The sequence below is a fragment of the Nerophis ophidion genome, linkage group LG07 (genome assembly GCF_033978795.1).
Source record: "Nerophis ophidion isolate RoL-2023_Sa linkage group LG07, RoL_Noph_v1.0, whole genome shotgun sequence".
NCBI classification, from domain to species: Eukaryota; Metazoa; Chordata; class Actinopteri; order Syngnathiformes; family Syngnathidae; genus Nerophis; species Nerophis ophidion.
Genome location: NC_084617.1, coordinates 24,820,131 through 24,840,749, shown reverse-complemented (window position 1 = coordinate 24,840,749; position 20,619 = coordinate 24,820,131). Strand labels below are relative to the sequence as shown.

General features: G+C 42.0%; 1 protein-coding gene and 1 long non-coding RNA gene across 2 annotated transcripts in view; both read left to right on the top strand.

The window, feature by feature from the left end:
* On the top strand, positions 1-11,171 carry LOC133556100 (germ cell-specific gene 1-like protein). The gene is made up of 5 exons (XM_061905720.1): positions 1-552; positions 669-716; positions 802-954; positions 9,583-9,694; positions 9,758-11,171. The coding sequence occupies exons 1-5, from the start codon at positions 249-251 to the stop codon at positions 10,047-10,049; spliced, it is 909 nt and encodes a 302-aa protein (XP_061761704.1). The 5' UTR covers positions 1-248; the 3' UTR covers positions 10,050-11,171.
* An 8,696-nt stretch (positions 11,172-19,867) lies between these two features.
* LOC133556106 (uncharacterized) overlaps positions 19,868-20,619 on the top strand; it is a 45,461-nt gene continuing 44,709 nt past the window's right edge. Inside the window, exon 1 of the long non-coding RNA XR_009807453.1 lies at positions 19,868-20,114. This is a non-coding gene — a long non-coding RNA (uncharacterized LOC133556106). The remainder of the gene's footprint in view (positions 20,115-20,619) is intronic.

The following is a 20,619-nucleotide window of genomic DNA, read 5'->3' as shown; positions in this document are numbered from 1 at the left end:
CTGTCGTAATTTGCCATTTGTGGCGGGCGATATGGCGGCAAAGACTGGTGAGGGCCAAAAGCAGAAAGAGTGGTTATCGTGCGGCGCCAGCGGGAAGCGTCGGAATGACCCCCCTAAAGGAAGCGGCTTTCTTCACGGCCAAGGAGACTCCTCGCCAACCAGATTATGACGATTTGACGCATCTGCCGGCAGGCGAAAGACGGTGGCTGCGCGTCAAAAGCCGGGATTAGTCGGTTCCGGCCTGGACCATGAGGCTGGAGCGCGGACGGCGGGCTTCGCTGGCGCTCACCCTCAACTTCATGGCGTTTGTGTTCGCCCTGTCGGCCGTGTGCACCAGCTACTGGTGCGAGGGCACCAGGAAAGTGGCCAAGCCTTTCTGCACGGGGCCGCCCGTCCAGGTCAAGCAGTTCTTCTGCATCCGCTTCAACAGCTCCAACATCAACGACAGCCGCCTGGTGCAGTACATCTTCGAGACCGGCGAGGAGAAGTTCTTGCTCAAGAAGTTCCACACCGGGATCTTCTTCTCCTGCGAGCAGGCCGCAGACATGAACGGTAAGAGAGGGAACGTGTCCGCCTCGGTCTTGCACAGCCAGGAATGACAATTAGCCTCATGCTAATGACATGCTCACTGTAAAAAACGTTGACGATGGAATGTTGTGTGACGCCAGGCTTCGACTGTCGAGACTTCTCGGAGATCGCACCTGAACACGAGCGAGGTCAGTTGCCGTTCCATTCACACACCTTGACCCGCGGGCACCGTGGCTAAAGAGGCTTTTGCTTTTTGTGACGTGCGCCTCGCAGGTGTGCTGTGGCTCTGCATCGTGGCCGAGACCTTGTACCTGGCGCTGCTCTTTGCAGGCGGCGCCCTCATGATCCTGGAACAATGCCCCTGCTTCAGCGTCATGAACAAACTGAAGCTGAGTGCCTTTGCCGCCATGTGCACCGCGTTGTCAGGTAAGCGCCTGGGGCTGGATGGGCGGAGCCGAGATTGTTTTCGTACTGAATATTAAAGTTAAAAGTTAAAGTTAAAGTACCAGTGAGATAGGCACCAGTGGCCACAAGGGAATAAGCGGTAGAAAATGGATGGATGATTGTCACACACACACCAGGTGTGGTGAAATTATTGTACCATTTTAGAATAGAATAGGGTAGCATAGAATAGAATTGAAAGTACTTTATTGATCCATGGGGGAAATTCAGCACCACAGTTCGCTCACAATAAGCAATGATAATAATAAATAATATATGACATATATTATATATATAATATATGAATAATATAAATATATTCTACATATATTCTACATTTAAGTCCAGTCAAGGAACATATGCATTTTACAGTCTGATGGCTGTCGGTATGAAGGACCTCCTGTGTCGTTCCGTGTTGCATTTTGGGAGTCTGAGCCTTCCGCTGAACGTGCTCATTCTCTCCGCAAGGTCCGAGTGTAGTGGGTGGGAGGTGTTGTCCATAATGGCTAGGAGTTTTGCTAGACTTCTCCTCTCTGACACCATCGCCAGAGAGTCCAGCTCCACTCCAACCACTTTACTGGCCTTCTCTACTAACTTGTCAAGTCTGTTTGCGTCGCTCACTCTCAGTCCGTTGCCCCAGCAAGCCACGGCGTACAAGAAAGCGTTCGCCACCACCGACTCGTAGAACATCTTCAACATCCTTGTACAGACGTTGAAGGATCCTAGCCTCCTGAAGAAGTAGAGGCGGCTCTGTCCCTTCTTGTAGAGGTCCTCAGCGTGTTTTGACCCATTCAGCTTGTTGTCGATGTGTATTCCGAGGTATTTATAATCCTCAACCATGTCCACATCAACCCCCCTGATGGAAACAGGGGTTGCCAGAGTACTCCTCCTCCTTCCCAGGTCCACAACCAGCTCCTTGGTCTTCGTCACATTGAGCTGGAGGTGGTTCTTTCTACACCATGTGACAAAGTCCTCCACCAGTGCTCTATATTCCTCATCATCACCATCCTCAATACACCCCACTATCGCAGAGTCATCAGAATATTTCTGAAGGTGGCAGGACTCTGATTGATAGTGGAAATCGGTGGTGTATATGGTGAAGAGGAAGGGGGAGAGGACTGTTCCCTGCAGGGCCCCGATGTTGCTGACCAGTCTGTCAGACACACAGTCCTGCAGTCGCATGTACTGTGGTCTGTCAGTTAGGTAATCTACAACCCAGGACACCAAGGGGGCCTCCACCTACATCTTCTCCAACGTCACACCCAGTATCCCAGGCCGTATAGTATTGAAAGCACTGGAGAAGTCAAAAAACATGACCCTCACATTGCTTGCAGGCTTGTCCAGGTAGGTGTGGGCTCGGTTCAGCAGGTAGATGACTATATCCTCCACTCCCAGTCGTGGCTGGTAGGCGAATTGGAGTGGGTCCAGGTGGGGCTTGACTGTAGGGCGGAGTTGTTCCAGGACCAACCTCTTCATGGTCTTCATGATATGGGAGGTTAGCGCCACCATCACCCTTGATCACCCCCTAGGAGGTGAGGGGAGCAGTGGGCAGCAGCGGGGGCCACGCTCGGGAATAATTTTTGGTGATTTAACCCCCAATTCCAACTCTTGATTCAGAGTTCCAAGCAGGGAGGTAATGGGTCGCATTTTTATAGTCTTTGGTATGACTAGGCCGGGGTTTGAACTCACGACCGACCAATATCAGGGCGGACATGCTAACCACAAGGCCACTGAGCAGGTAGCTGATGGACTTTAGATGTACTCAAAGTACTTATGCCAAGAAAAAGTATTAACCACTTACACCCAGTGAAGTAGTACAAGTGTAAAAAATGTCACTGAGGAAGACCGGAGTAAAACTAGAAGTATCAGCATCAAGAGGACTAGTTAGACTCGTTATCAGCAGGGGTGTCCCCGTCCGATACTTAAGAAGACTACTTTATTAGTTATCAGCAGGTCAGTGTGGCGCTTTTAGATGACTGTTTAGACTAGCTTTACGCAGGTCAGTGTGGTACTTCATTAGGAATAGTTAGATTAGTTATCAGAAGGTCAGTGTGGCGCATCCAAATGACTAGTTAGATTAGTTATATGCAAGTCAGTGTGGTGCATCATAATGGTGCATCATAAGTACTCGTTAAATTAGTTATCAGAACATCAGTGTGGCGCATCAAAATTAGTAGTTAGACTAGTTATCAGTTGGTCAATGTGGCTTATTTTGAGTAACAGATGTCGCCAAAAACAATTACCACTCCACTTCAACTTAAAGACAGCATAAGTCCATTCCAGACAGCTCATGATAAATAGGTTAGTGTTATCCATAGCTACATTTGTTCTCTGTTTGACTCATTTCACTTGATCAGACATTTTCTAACATCCCACACCACTAAATAATACAAGTATGGATGATTCCTGCTGATATCGTTTTAGAATAACATCAGTATCGGCAAATACTCAAAGTTTTATTATAAGTATCATATCAGAAGGGAAAATGTTTGATCAGGATACTCTTGGTTGTCAGGTGAGTGCTGTGCATCAAGAGGACAAGTCAAACTAGTTATCATACTATCACTGTGGTGCATGTAGGGGACTAATCAAAGTAGTTATCATAATGTCAGCCTGGTGCATGAAGAGGAGGAGTCAGGCTAATTTTCAATGTCAGTGTGGTGCATTAATAAAACACGTTAGATTAGTTGTCATAAAGTCAGTATGGTGCATTAAGAAAACAAGTTAGACTAGTTGTCAGCTGGTCAGTATGGTGCATCAAGAAAACTGGTCAGACGAGTTGTCATGTCAGTGTGGTGCATGATGAGGACTAGTGAGACTAGTTATCAAAATGTCAGTATTGTCTATTAAGAAAACTAGTTTGACTAGTTGTCCTAAAGTCAGTATGGCACATCAAGAAAACTAGTTGGACTGATGTCTGCGGGTCAGTATGGTGCATCACACAAATTAGTCAGACTAGTTATCATGATGTCAGTGTGGTGCATGATTAGGACTAGACATACTAGTCATAATCTAAGTATGGTGTATCCAGAATAAAGATTAGACTAGTTGTTAGCTGGTCAGTATGGTGCATCATGAAAACTAGTCAAATTAGTTGTCATAATGTCAATTTGTTGCATCAGGAAAACTAGTCAGACTAATTGTCATAATGTCAGTTTGGTGCATTATTAAACTAGTCACACTAATTGTCATAATGTCAGTATGGTATATTAAAAAATAGTTAATGTAGTTGTCATAAAATCAGTATGGTGCACTAAGTAAACTAGTTAGAGTAGCTGTTAGCTGGTCGGAATGGTGCATCAAGAAAACTAGTCAAACTAGTTGTCATAATGTCAATTTGGTGCATCAAGAAATCCAGTCAGATTAGTTGTCATAATGTCAGTTTGGTGCATTAAAAACCAATCAGACTAATTGTCATAAAGTCAGTATGGGGTATTAGAAAAGTAGTTAAACTAGTTGTCATAAAGTCAAAATGGTACATTAAGAAAACTAGTTACACTAGTTGTCAGCTGGTCAGTATGGTGTGTCAAGAAAACTGGTCGGACTAGTTGTCATAATGTCATTAAGAAAAATAGACTAGTTGTAAGCTGGTCAGTATGGGGCATCAATATAATTAGTCAGACTAGTTGTCAGCTGGTCAGTATGATGCATTAAGTGGACTAACTAGACTAGTTTTCATCAAATGAGTGCATCAAGAGAACCAGTTGGACTAGTTATTAGCAGGTCAGTGTAGTGCAGGGGTAGGGAACCTATGGCTCTCGAGCCAGATGTGGCTCTTTTGATGACTGCATCTGGCTCTCAGATAAATCTTAGCTGACGTTGCTTAACACGATAAGTAATTTATAATTCCGCTGGTAATCACAGTGTTAAAAATAACATTCAAAATAGAAAACATTCCCATACATTTTAATCCATCCGTCCGTTTCTACCGCACCTGTTCAAGAGAATTTTATTTACAGAGATGCAGTTAGTCAGCAGGCTCTCTATAGTGCCTCTGTAGAATGTGCTGAGAACGGGGGGAGGGAGCTGTGCTCTTTTCATCCGACGCAAAAAGTGCATGCGCTGCTGAGCTCTTTTTACAAGAGCTCCGGTGTGTAGAGATCAGGTCATATTGTCAGTTATCTGCACACCCAGGAACTTGGTGCTGCTTACCATCTCTACTGCTGTGCCATTGACAGGTGCCTTCTGAATTCGACGATGATCTCCTTGGTCTTGTCGACGTTCTGGACTAGGTTGTTTGTTTTGCACCAGTCAACCAGATGTTTCACCTCCTCCCTATAATCCATGTCATTGTTGTTATGGAGTGACTACGCTGGACGTTAACTTTGAAATTTACAGAATTGCCTGATATATTTGCCAAAAAAGTTCCATTACTACCACTAGTCTCTGCAGCCGAAGCCGAGCAGGGCGCCGCCATCTTGAGTATAATCTGAGGTCTAATATGAGGTCAGTGTGGTGCATGGAAAAGACTAGTTGGACTAGTTATCAGCTGGTTAGTGGGGTGGTCTACACTGGTTGACTCTGAGGATTTTCCTGCTCGTTTGTGCTGTAATCCGATTGGAGGCAGGCGGTTTTTGGGCCCTGACCAAGACCTGCCCAAAGGACCTAATCACGCGCACACACACACACACAGACACACACACACACACACACACGCACGCACACACGCACGCACACACGCACACACACACACACACACACACACACACACACACACACACACACACACACATTGATGCACGGACACAAACGCACTCACACGCACACAAACACACAAACACACACACACACACACGCGCACACACGCACATTTGCAAGCAAAAACACACATTCGCGCAGACACACGCATGCAAACACACACACACACTCACACAAACACACACACACATGCGCACACACACGCACATTAGCATGCAAAAACACACGTTCGCACAGACAGTCACGCAAACACACACACACACACACACCACACACACACACACACACACACACACACACACACACACACACACACACACACACACACACACACACACACACACACACACACACACACACACACACACACACACCGTTGTTGGGAGTTAATCCCCAGTAAAGCTGCAGGATTCTGAGTGCAGGATGAAAGGATGCAGAAAGTCCAAAGGGGCTGAGAGATGGAGCACTGTGATATTATTCAATCTGAATATAATTATGATCCTTCCAAACAAACAAATTACTTGCAGGATTTTATTCTCTTGTTCACTTTTATTCGGAACAAAGTAATACTCGGATACAAACTCCTGATTTGAAAGCTTTTGTTTCAGCTGCCATCAGTGTTATGGTACTTTCATTTGGATAGAAATGGAATGTACAAAAATTATAAAAAGTTGAAATAATAGCTGATTAAAGTATTTGATGCTGTTTTATGTTCGCAAAGACTAAAACGTATTTAACATGTGGTGTTTTATGTTGTGCTGGGACTTAAAAGTCTTTGAACATGTCTTAAAAAGTGGTGTTTTAAGTTTGCTAGGACTAAAAAAGTCTTTGAACATGTCTTAAAACTGGTGTTTTATGTTGTGCTGGTACTAAATGGTCTTTGAACATGACTTAAAAAGTGATGTTTTATTTGTGCTGGGACTAAAAAGTCTTTGAACATGTCTTAAAACTGGTGTTTTATGTTGTACTGGAACTAAATAGTCTTTGAACATGATTTAAAAGTGATTTTTTTTTGTGCTAGGACTAAAAAGCCTTTAACGTGTCTTAAAAAGTGGTGTTTTATTTTGGGCTTGGACTAAAAGGTATTTGAACATGACTTATTGTGGTGTTTTATATTGTGCTGAGACTAAAAAGTATTTAAACATGACTTAAAATGGACATTTTATGTTGTGCTGGGACTTAAAAAGTATTTGAACATGTCTTAAAACTGGTGTTTTATGTTGTACTGGTACTAAATAGTCTTTTAACATGACTTAAAAAGTGACGTTTTATTTGTGCTGGGACTAAAAATTCTTTGAACATTTTTTAAAAGTGGTGTTTTATGTTGTGCTGGTACTAAATAGTATTTGAACATGGCTTAAAAGTGACCTTTTGTTTGTGCTAGGACTAAAAAGCTTAAAAAGTGGTATTGCAAGCTTGCTGGGACTAAAAAGTATTCGAACACGTCTTAATAGTGATGTTTTATGTTGTGCTGGGACTAAAAAGACTTTGAACATGTCTTAAAAAGTGGTGTTTTATGTTTGCTAGGACGAAAATGTCTTTAAACGTGTCTTAAAAAGTGGTGTTTTATGTTTGCTAGGACTAAAACTTGTTTAAACATCTCTTAAAAAATGGTGATTTATGTAGTGCTGAGATTAAAACATCTTTAAACATGACTTAAAAGTGGTGTTTTATGTTTTCTACGAATAAAAAGTATTTTAACATTATCTAAAAGTGACGTTTTATGTAATGGTGAGACTGAAAAGTCCTAAAGTGGTGTTTTATGTTGTCCTGGGACCAAAAAGTCTGTAAACATGACTTAAAAGTGGTGTTTTATGTTTGCTGGGATGAAAATATATTTAAACGTGTCTTAAAAAGTGGTGTTTTATGTAGTGCTGAGATTAAAACATCTTTAAACCTGACTTAAAAGTGGTGTTTTATGTTTTCTAGGACTAAAAAAGTATTTTAACATGATTTAAAAGTGATGTTTTATGTTATGGTGAGACTAAAAAGTCTTAAAGTGGTGTTTTATGTTGTCCTGGGACCAAAAACTTTTTAAACATGACTTAAAAGTGGTGTTTTGTGTTTGCTGGGATGAAAATATATTTAAACGTGTCTTAAAAAGTGGTGTTTTATGCTTGCTAGGACTAGAAAGTATTCAAACATGTCTTAAAAAGTGGTGTTTTATGTAGTGCTTGGATTGAAACGTCTTTAAACACAAGTTAAAAGTGGTGTTTTATTTTGGCTAGGACTAAAAGGTCTTTGAACATGACTTAAAACGTTGTTTTATATTGTGCTGTGATTAAAATGTCTTTAAACATGACTTAGTAGTGGTGTCTTATGTTTGCTAGGACTAAAAGGTATTTGAACATGACTTAAAAGTGGTGTTTTATGTTTTGTAGGACTAAAAAGTTGTCCAACATGTCTTAAAAGTGGTGTTTTATGTTTTGCTAGGACTAAAAAGACTTAAAGTGGTGTTTTATGTTGTGCTGGGACCAAAAAGTCTTTGAACATAACTTAAAATTGGTGTTTTATATTGTGCTGGGATTAAAAAGTCTTTAAACATGACTTAAATGTGGTGTTTTATGTTTGCTAGGACTAAAACGTATTTGAAAATGTCTTAAAAGTGGTGTATGGGTGCATGGGAGTTTGCCCAACCAGTCTACATGTGCTTTGTGGACTTGGAGAAGGCATTCGACCGTGTCCCTCGGGAAGTCCTGTGGGGAGTGCTCAGAGAGTATGGGGTATCGGAATGTCTTATTGTGGCAGTCCGCTCCCTGTATGATCAGTGTCAGAGCTTGGTCCGCATTGCTGGCAGTAAGTCGGACACGTTTCCAGTGAAGGTTGGACTCCGCCAAGGCTGTCCTTTGTCACCGATTCTGTTCATAACTTTTATGGACAGAATTTCTAGGCGCAGCCAAGGCGTTGAGGGGTTCCGGTTTGGTGGCCACGGGATTAGGTCTCTGCTTTTTGCAGATGATGTAGTCCTGATAGCTTCATCTGGCCGGGATCTTCAGCTCTCACTGGATCGGTTCGCAGCCGAGTGTGAAGCGACCGGAATGAGAATCAGCACCTCCAAGTCCGAGTCCATGGTTCTCGCCCGGAAAAGGGTGGAGTGCCATCTCCGGGTTGGGGGGGAGACCCTGCCCCAAGTGGAGGAGTTCAAGTACCTAGGAGTCTTGTTCACGAGTGGGGGAAGAGTGGATCGTGAGATCGACAGGCGGATCGGTGCGGCGTCTTCAGTAATGCGGACGTTGTATCGATCCGTTGTGGTGAAGAAGGAGCTGAGCCGGAAGGCAAAGCTCTCAATTTACCGGTCGATCTACGTTCCCATCCTCACCTATGGTCATGAGCTTTGGGTCATGACCGAAAGGATAAGATCACGGGTACAAGTGGCCGAAATGAGTTTCCTCCGCCGGGTGGCGGGGCTCTCCCTTAGAGATAGGGTGAGAAGCTCTGCCATCCGGGAGGAGCTCAACGTAAAGCCGCTGCTCCTCCACATCGAGAGGAGCCAGATGAGGTGGTTCGGGCATCTGGTCAGGATGCCACCCGAACGCCTCCCTAGGGATGTGTTTAGGGCACGTCCAGCTGGTAGGAGGCCACGGGGAAGACCCAGGACACGTTGGAAAGACTATGTCTCCCGGCTGGCCTGGGAACGCCTCGGGATCCCCCGGGAAGAGCTAGACGAAGTGGCTGGAGATAGGGAAGTCTGGGCTTCCCTGCTTAGGCTGCTGCCCCCGCGACCCGACCTCGGATAAGCGGAAGATGATGGATGGATGGATGGATGGTTTTATATTGTGCTGGGATTAAAAAGTCTTTAAACATGACTTAAATGTGGTGTTTTATGTTTGCTAGGACTAAAAAGTATTTGAAAATGTCTTAAAAGTGGTGTTTTATGTTGGGCTGGGACTACAATGTCTTTGAATGTACCTGCAGGCCTTTGTGGGATGGTGGCCCACATGATGTTCACCACCATCTTCCAGCTGGCCGTGGCCATGGGTCCAGAAGACTGGAGACCCAAAACCTGGGACTACAGCTGGTCTTACGCGTAAGAAGTATATTCATGAACAATGTGTGTCGGCCATCACAAACTGTGACTTCCTCCTCCCAGCCTAGCGTGGGGGTCTTTCGGCACCTGCATGGGCTCGGCGGTCACGGCGCTGAACCGCTACACCAAGACCATCATCGAGTTCAAGTTCAAGAGGCGGAACATCGAGAAGAGCCTGCTGATCAAGCAGAAGCTGATGGAGCTGGACGTCCCCGATCACATGTGGTACGTGACTACCGACGCAGAGGCCCCGCTGGAGCTGCCCCCCGCCAACGGGCACAAGCCGCCCACGGGGACTGCCTACGTGCTGGAAATGGACCACGCCGCCGAGCCGCAAGGAGAGGCGTATTGCTAAAAATAGAAGGGTGACCTTTGACCCTGTGGTCCACTGCAACACATCCTGGACCTATTTCCCTCCACCCACTCGACTGTGGGATTGAAAAATCTAATAACGGAATTTTTTTTATGTGTGTGTATGTGTGTGGTGGAAATAATGTAACACGCTCGGCTTTGACACAACATGCATCTCATCAAATCTTCCACGTGGTCATGTGATATGCTAAGCGGCGTTTTGACACTAAGCTGTTTCTTTGACCACGTGACCTTTGACACTTAGCCGCGTGGACGTATGGACGAGCGGGGAGTCATGTGACTGGACATGTCGTTTCTGCTGACACACAGAGGACAACATGGTGCCTCTTATATTATTACATTATGTGTGTGCGTGTGTGTGCGTGTGTGTGCGTGCGTGTGTGTGCGTGTGTGTGCGTGTGTGTGCGTGTGTGTGCGTGTGTGTGTGTGTGTGTGTGTGTGTGTGTGTGTGTGTGTGTGTGTGTGTGTGTGTGTGTGTGTGCGTCTTCTGTTTATGCTAACACTGAAGCTCAAACAGAAGGGATCAGCGCCTCAACACATGATAATATTGTGACATATTGGTCTGTTCTTGAAAGGATTATTCAAGTAACCTGTAGGTGCACGGATGTAACGATTAATGCTAATCATGATAATATCAAATTAAAAGAATCGAAAAACCGCAATTGCTGGGTTGCATATGTTGTTCAAAACCATAAAACCTTAATACCTTAAAAACTATAATAGTTACGAGTGTCTGTATTAGTACTATCAACTTGCAATGGCATTCTTTTTGTTTTGTTTAATTTTCACAAATTCCTTAGTGAATTCACCAAAACGTCACAGTTGAATTATTGAGTCTGTTTAGCTGAATGGGGAGCTTGCTTTCGCAGCTCGCGGGTCCAAGATGATGGCTTCCGTTTGGTTTAATCAGCCGTTTTACTGCCCTGTTACAGACACCATTGAGAAAAAATTAGGTATGTAAATAAACATTTACAGCATATTTGTGTGTAAATAACTAATTTCACAACGTATATATCTGCGGCTTATAGTCAGGCTGTGGCTTACAGTATGTATGGTATATCTTTTTTTCTTTCTAAAATTTAGTGGTTGCAGCATATATAGTCCGGAAAATGCTGTTTTTTGAACAGACAAAAAGCTTCAAAGTTCAAAACAGTCATTTTTTTTCTGTAAGATTTGGAATAACCACATTGCGTTGTCAAGTGTTGGGAACGTCCTTGCTTTCTGCCCAGGTCTCAGAAACACTCGCGCGCTGGCTGTCGAGCTAAAAGCCAGTGCTATCAGGGGGCGAGGTTTAAGCTCAACTCAGGCACTTGTTACAATGGATTAGAGAATAGAATGTACTTTATTGATCCCTGGGGGAAATTCAGCTTCAGTTTAAGGAACCCACATTGAAATTTGACAAAAAAACAATAGTACTAAGCAACTTGGTGAAAAATCTGGGTATTATCTTCGACCTAACTCTCTCGTTTCAGTCACACATTAAGAGTGATACTAAAACAGCCTTCTTTCATCTCTATAATATCGCTAAAATTTGTTCCATTTTGTCCATGATCAATATTCATGCATTCGTTACGTCTCGTCTTGATTACTGTAACGTATGTTTTTCGGGCCTCCCCATTACAATTGACTAGACTTTTGACAAGAACAAGAAAGTTTGATCATATTACGTCTATACTGTATATAACTTTATATACCTTTATACATATACATATATATATATATATATATATATATATATATACTGAATATGCATAAACCTATATGTGTACACCTATACTGTATATACCTTTATATACCTATATACATATACACCTATATATATACCTATACTGTATATACTTTTATATACCTACATTCATTTAAACCTAAATATATGCCTATACTGTATAAACCTTTATATACCGATATACTATATATACCCAGACTATATAAATATATATACTGTAGGTATATATATATATATATATATATATACAGTATATATATATATATATATATACCTAGACTACATATATATATACTGTATGTATATATATATATATATACATATATATATATATATATATATAGTATATATACATATATATATATATATATATATATATATATATATATATATATATATATATATATATACATATATATATATATATATATATGTCTTGATTGGATTATCCAGAGAATAGTGCTCGATACCGGGGTAGAGCGCAATATGTAGGTTTGGGAAAAAAAATCTCCTGATGATTGAGGGAACCCCTCATGAAACAGATCTGTAGAGATGAAGTAGTCTTGTGATTTTTTTTCCCAAACCTACATATATATATATATATATATATACAGTGTATATATATATATACATATATATATATATATATATATATATATATATATATATATATATATATATATATATATATATATATATATATATATACTGGTTCACCTGCACTGGCTTCCTGTGCACTTACGATTGGACTGTATGGTGTTACTACTTATGTATAAAATACTGAACAGTCTAGCTCCATCCTATCTTGCTGATTGTATTGTTCCATATGTCCCGGCCAGAAAGCTGCTTTCAAAGAACTCTGGCTTATTAGTGATTCCAAGAGCCCCCCGAAAAATCTGCGAGCTATAGAATGTTTTCTATTCGGGCTCCAGTACTCGGGAATGCCCTACCTGTAACAGTTAGAGATGCTAACTCAGTAGAAGCGTTTAAGTCCCATTTTAAAACTAATTCGTTTACATTAGCTTTTAAATAGACTCTCTTTTAGACCAGTTGATCTGCCGTTTCTCTTTTCTGCATGGCGAGGTTACCAGGTGGCCACGGATTATCTCTGGAGCGATACCTGTCTGGATGAGGCACAAGTTGTTTTTAAGTTGTGACCCAGGGTGGACCACTCCTCTATCTCTGCGTTTTTGACTTTTCTTGATGCAAGAAGACCTCCTACGACCCGAGACTAGCTTCTTGATAGACTGGACTCTCACATAATCTATTGATGTAACAATTCAATATCTGTACCCACTTGGCATCCATTGCAGCCGGCCACCCAGGTCTGGGTTCCTCACATTTGCAGACCCTATCCCAAGTTTACTTGTGTATGGTTTAGATCCTGGTGGTTATTGTTGGCAGTTTGTGAAGCCCATTGAGGGCCCAGTGATTAAGGGTTGTCCAAATAAACTTTGACTACTACTAATCATGGCAGACCACATGAGGGGAAAAAACATATTTAAAAAAATGTATATACTGTACAATGTCTGCTCTCACTGGGATGCCCACTGATAGGATGTTTATATGTTCCCGGTTAGATGAAGAATTAATCATAATCCTTGCGCGGGGTTAAAAGAAAAACAAAGGTGTGTGCAAAACAATCGTCTTTTCGTGTCTCTTTGGCCATCTTCAGATACAAGTTGGATGTCAAAGTTGACCAACTTCTCGGTTTATGTCCACAACCTTCTACTATCCAGGTGAGAGATTTATAAACTCGAATGAACTTTCACCAACTCAGAGGCAATGCTGCGGCTCAATATGTCCAAAGCTAGTTAGCTTTCTGTAATTAGAGTGCCGCTAAAAATAGTTTGTCTGCGTTAGCACTTCTAATAACAATATCACTAATACTTACTTACCGAATCTTGGCAGTGCATAATGCATCCACAGCAATAGAAGAGCTCCCAATGGCTTTATTTTAACGTTTATTTACGAGTTAGAATGCATTACACATAAGAAAGACATATCTGTTCTTGTCTCACATAAGGATGGTGAATGATAGGCGAAATTCCGAAAAAAGTGCACTTCCCCTTCAAGAAAGCCCAGCAGTGGTTTCTCAGGAAGTACTGCTGGCCTTCTACCAATTTTCTATAGAAATTGTCCTGATCTACCGCGCCCTGGTTTGGCATGGCAGCAGCGCCTCAGCGGACAAAAAGACCCTGCAGAGGGCGACAACAACTGCTGTAAAAATAACAAACACAAGCCTGCCAAGCCCAGAAGCAATCTTCTCCTCCCGGTATCTCCAAAAACACTCTCCTGAAGGACACATCCCACTTTGCTCACCACCGGTTCAACCTTCAGGGAGATGCTAGTTAAGTTAAGACCACTAGACGGTTACACATATTTCATTCTCAGGCCAAATTAAATAATGCACTAAAAACTGCTCTCTGCGATACATTTTGACTATCTTTGTTTCATTTAGAAATTGCTTTATAATTGTTCATTTTTTAAATGTTTTTATTTTTTAGAAATGGCTGTGATGATAATGTCAATGAGGGATTTCTAATCACTGCTACAGTATGTTGGAATTCTTATTAATATTGGTGCTGTTGTTGATATTTTTCATTTCTGTTTGACTACCTTTGGATTGTTTTGTGTCATGTTTGTGTTAAACTTAAAGTTAAAGTACCAATGATTGTCACACACACTAGATGTGATCAAATTTGTCCTCTGCATTTGACCCATCCCCTTGATTATCCCCTGGGAGGTGAGAGGAGCAGTGAGCAGCAGCGGTGCCGTGCCCGGGAATAATTTTTGGTGATTCAACCCCCAATTCCAACCCTTGATGCTGAGTGCCAAGCAGGGAGGTAATGGGTCCCATTTTTATACTCTCTGGTATGACTCTGATGGGGTTTAAACTCACAACCTACTGATCTCAGGGCGGACACACTAACCACAGGGCAACTAAGTAGGTGGTGTGTCCTCTCGATTGCTCTGTGGATTGCTATTTTGAATGTTGCTGGGCGGGGTTTAGTTTTGGAATTGGAATTGTACAAACCCTGTTTCCATATGAGTTGGGAAATTGTGTTAGATGTAAATATAAACGGAATACAATGATTTACAAATCATTTTAAACCCATATTCAATTGAATATGCTACAAAGACAACATATTTGATGTTCATTTTTTTTTGCAAATAATCATTAACTTTCGAATTTGATGCCAGTGACAAGTGACAAAGAAGTTGGGAAAGGTGGCAATAAATACTGATAAAATTGAGGAATGCTCATGAAACACTTACTGTATATGCAACATCCCACAGGTGTGCAGGCTAATTGGGAACAGTTGGGTGCCATGATTGGGTATAAAAGCAGCTACCATGAAATGTTAAGTAATTCACAAACAAGGTTGGGGCTAGGGTCACCACTTTGTAAGCAAATTGTCGAACAGTTTTAGAACAACATTTCTCAACAAGCTATTGCAAGGAATTTAGGGATTTTACCATCTACGGTCCGTAAAATCATCAAAAGGTTCAGAGAATCTGGAGAAATCACTGCACGTAAGCGATGATATTATGGACCTTTGATCCCTTAGGCGGTACTGCGTCAAAAAACGACATCAGTGTGTAAAGGATATCACCATTCGGGCTCAGGAACACTTCATAAAACCACTGTCAGTAACTACAATTGGTCGCTACATCTGTAAGTGCAAGTTAAAGTTCTCATAGTCATCATTGTCACCGACGTCCCACTGGGTCATTATTGTCACCGATGTCCCACTGGGTGTGAGTTTTCCTTGCCCTTATGTGGGCCTACCGAGGATGTCGTAGTGGTTTGTGCAGCCCTTTGAGACACTAGTGATTTAGGGCTATATAAGTAAACATTGATTGATTGATTGATTGATACTATGCAAAGCCAAACCCATTTACCAACAACACCCTGAAACGCCGCCGGCTTCACTGGGCTCGAGCTCATCTAAGATGGACTGATGCAAAGTGCAAAAGTGTTCTGTGGTCTGACGAGTCCACATTTCAAATTATATTTGGAAACAGAGGACGTGGTGTCCTCCAGAACAAAGAGGAAAATAACGATTCGGATTGTTATAGGCGCAAAGTTCAAAAGCCAGCATCTGTGATGGTATGGGGGTGTATTAGTGCCCAAGGCATGGGTAACTTACACATCTGTGAAGGCACCATTAATGGTGAAAGGTCCATACAGGTTTTGGAGCAACATATTAGTGGCTTATTAGTGATTCCCAAAGCCCAAAAAAAGTCTGCGGGCTATAGAGCGTTTTCATTTTGGGCTCCAGTACTCTGGAATGCCCTCCCGGTAAAAGTTTGAGATGCCACCTCAGTAGAAGCATTTAAGTCTCACCTTAAAACTCATTTGTATACTCTAGCCTTTAAATAGCCTCCCTTTTTAGACCAGTTGATCTGCCGTTTCTTTTCTTTTTCTCCTATGTCCCACTCTCCCTTGTGGAGGGAGTCCGGTCTGATCCGGTGGCCATGTACTGCTTGCCTGTGTATCGGCTGGGGACATCTCTGCGCTGCTGATCCGCCTCCGCTTGGGATGTTTTCCTGCTGGCTCCGCTGTGAACGGGACTCTCGCTGCTGTGTTGGATCCGCTTTGGACTGGACTCCTGCGACTGTGTTGGATCCATTATGGATTGAACTTTCACAGTATCATGTTAGACCCCCTCGACAACCATTGCTTTCCTCCTCTCCAAGGTTCTCATAGTCATCATTTCACCGACGTCCCACTGGGTGTGAGTTTTCCTTGCCCTTATGTGGGCCTACCGAGGATGTCGTAGTGGTTTGTGTTGTGGTTTGTGCAGCCCTTTGAGACACTAGTGATTTAGGGCTATATAAGTAAACATTGATTGATGATTGATATGTTGTCATCCAAGCAACATTATCATGATCCCCTGCTTATTTCAGCAAGACAATGCCAAGCCACGTGTTACAACAGCGTGGCTTTGTAGTAAAAGAGTGCGGGTACTTTCCTGGCCCGCCTGCACTCCAGACCTGTCTCCCATCGAAAATGTGTGGAGCATTATGAAGCGTAAAATACGACAGCGGAGATCCCGGACTGTTGAACGACTGAAGCTCTACATAAAACAAGAATGGGAAAGAATTCCACTTTCAAAGCTTCAACAATTAGTTTCCTCAGTTCCCAAACATTTATTGAGTGTTGTTAAAAGAAATGGTGATGTAACACAGTGGTGAACATGCCCTTTCCCAACTACTTTGGCACTTCTTGCAGCCTTGAAATTCTAAGTAGATTATTATTTGCAAAAAAAAAATAAAGTTTATGAGTTTGAACATCAAATATCTTGCCTTTGTAGTGCATTCAATTGGATATGGGTTAAAAAGGATTTGCAAATCATTGTATTTGTTATGACACACGCTCAGTCTTCCCTGCCTTCATCTGCGGGAGCACTCGGCGGCTCCACTCTTTGAGTGCGTCCACACGTGCCACATCCAGACACGCCCCCTTGCGCGCAGCGCGGACCGCTCACACACACAGCTGGAGACGATCACCAATCAAGACACCTGGCAGTGATTACGGACAACAGAATAAAGATTCCCGCCGCTGAGCCCTCGTCGTTGCAACGTTGCTATTGCTTGCAGTAAGCCTCACGTATCTGACTCTCACCAGCGATTATTCCTGTGCTCGTTTTTCCTCCTGCCTTGTTTGTGATCTCCTTCGTCTCTCCTTCCTTCCACAGCCCCTGTCTCCATTCCCGCTGCCATCCTCTCTGGAACCCTGATTTGCTCTCCTGGATCCCCGACACATTGCCTGGACTTTGGACGCTCTCTCCTGCCCCACGACCACGCTCGGACACCGGATTGCTTTTGCCTTCTGCCTCTGGTTTTGGACGCCACCATCCAACATGCACGACAACATTTTTTTACGGTATTTCCATATGTTAATTCCAGCACATAGTTCACACTCAAACACATAGTAGCATACACATCCCACGTAATCATTAATTACTCAATAAATATTGAGTTGGACTTCCACTGTTGTGCCGTCTCCTTCCACCCGTCTTCGCCCTAACAGTATTCCATTTATATTCACATCTAACACAATTTCCCAACTCATATGGAAACGAGGTTTGTATTATTGTGTATTATTTTGTAGGATTGATTAATAAAAAATAAAAAAAGCATACATTATGATTTTAGGCATTATGTGCTTATTACGAATGAAATTGATTTTATATACATACTTCTTACGGGTTTGACTTTGTGCTTCAAACTAAATGTTGTTGTATATTATTTACAATGACGGTAAAGTTAATTCACCTGATCCACCTATCGAACTATCTACTTCCGGTGTAGGCATCACGGTGGCGTGTAATACATGCCTGATTGTTGCTTTTTTTCTTCTAACTTTTGGTACTTATTGGGTTTTCAAACTGCGTGATCAGAGAGGTTTGACATTACCTTCACTTAAGGTATTCATGTGTGGTTTCCGCAAGTGTCTCTACATGTAGAAGAAGGAGAAACACGGGCATGTCTCGATGACTCGCCCCCATCTTTCCAGTGGTTAGCTCTGGTTGTTATGAAGCTGGCAGTCTTTCCGGGCACAGTTCATAGAAAATTAATCCTGAAGTAGTTTACAAAAGTTGAACTAAGGAAAATAAGGACAAGATATTTTACATACCCAATTCAGAAAATTAAAGAAATACAATTTAAAATTATTAATAGAATATACCCTTCAAATTATTTTTTTGAAACTTAAATTTAACATGGAGGTTGATGGCTGTTATATCTGTGGCACTGTAGAGGATGTCAATCATCTGTTTTTGGAATGGACGGTGTGACGCAGTGGGAGAGTGGCCGTGCGCAACCCGAGGGTCCCTGGTTCAATCCCCACCTAGTACCAAACTCATCACGTCCGTTGTGTCCTGAGCAAGACACTTCACCCTTGCTCCTGATGGGTCCTGGTGAACACCTTGCATGGCAGCTCCCTCCAGTGTGTGAATGGGTAAATGTGGATGTAGTGTCAAAGCGGTTTGAGTACCTTGAAGGTAGAAAAGCGCTATACAAGTAATAATAATGATAATATATTTTATTTGTAAAAAGCACTTTACGTTGAGCAAAAAACCTCAAAGGGCCACAGTGTTAAAATAGTAATAATAAAATATAAAACTAGAAACAGCCCAATAGCTAGAACCAGCATGCATGTCTATAAAAAGGCTTTATTAAAAAAAAAAAAAAAAAAGATGGGTTTTTAAGCCTTTTTTAAAAGCATCCACAGTCTGAGGTGCCCTCGGGTGGTCAGGGAGAGCGTTCCACAGACTGGGAGCAGCGGAGCAGAAAGCCCGGTCTCCCATTGTTCGAAGCTTTGTCCGTGGAGTTTGGAGGAGGTTCGCCTGTATGGAGCTGATGGTTTTGGGGTACATGCAAGTACAACCCATTTATCATTTATATTTATTTACATGTGTTTTGGGAGGGGATTAGAGATTGGGTGTTGAGATGCCCCCATTCTCTACAGAAGAGATCAATTTTGGTATTTTTATAAATGACTGTAACATAGAAATGTTTGTCAACATTATTATGCTCCAGGCCAAAAAATGTTCTTTACAAACCCTTACATTTTCTAATTGGCTTAATGGTTTAAAATTATTGTTTAAATCTTGGAGAATAAGACTACAAAACCCTTAAATTGATATAATTGTTGAAAACATGTAAAGTGATTTAGGTAGCCATTTTGTCTTTTTTTTTCTTTTCTTTTGTTCATATATTTATTATTATTTATTAATATTTAATTATCTATCTGTATTTACTTTTGTTTCCTTTCCTTGACATGTTTGACTGATGTCGTGATTTGCTCACCCTGATGTGTAGATTGTGGGTTATGTTGAAAGTGCCTTGACTTTTGTGTGCATTATTAATGTATGTTTGTTGTTCAATAAAATAATACAAAAAGATGTCTGTGGCGCGTTCTTTCTGACATCACTTCCTGTGTTATGCGCGGTCTTTGTGACGTCACTTCCTCTCCGGACTCAGTTTGTAAACGATCAATGAGTCCATACAAACCTGAGAGACAGGAGATTCAAGAAATACATGGCTGACTTAGTCGTGTTAAAAATTATCTGAGGAGGGGGACATTAAACGGAAATGTGGCTGAAAGGTGGTTAAATAAATAATTATTCGTTTAAAGGCTTATCCGGCTTAGTGTAGACATAGCCTTTAGTTTTACTGTGCGGGGCTTTCGCCGTCTTTGTGCGCCCGGATAAAGACGTCTTCGGAGTAATGGCTCCCCCTCGTGGCGTCAATCAGGCCAGGTGACCGGATGATTCCTCCTGGCGGCAACGTGACCGTGGAGGAGAGCAGGTAGGAGTTGAACATGTTTAAAAGTTGAGTTTTGTTCAGTGTTTCATTGAAGCCGTACTGTTTATTAGGGACATTTACACGCGGGTCTCCATGCGGATTACCTGTCAGGTGCGCCGCCTTTCATTCCTTAATAACAGCTGGAGGCAGAGCTCCGCACTTTTGGAAAGTTTACTAGTGAATTTAAACACATTTTTTACGCTGCAGGGATGGCAAACTGGGTCATGTGCCAGTTTTCATGATTTTGTCTTCAGCTGATCAAACTCTTCCTTCAAAGTAAAAGCATGGAGAACGTTACTGTTTGATGTATGAGAGCTCGGACTGTGAATCTGTGGGCACCAAAGGATTCGATTCAAAATTAAATCTCGATTCAAAATCAATAATGATTGATTGATATATTTTTAGTTCAAATATGCAAAAAAACTAAACAAGAGCAAGAATGATCAAATACAGTGCTATAGCTTTAACAGCCATTGTAACAAAATGAAAACAATGGAGAGAAAAAAAA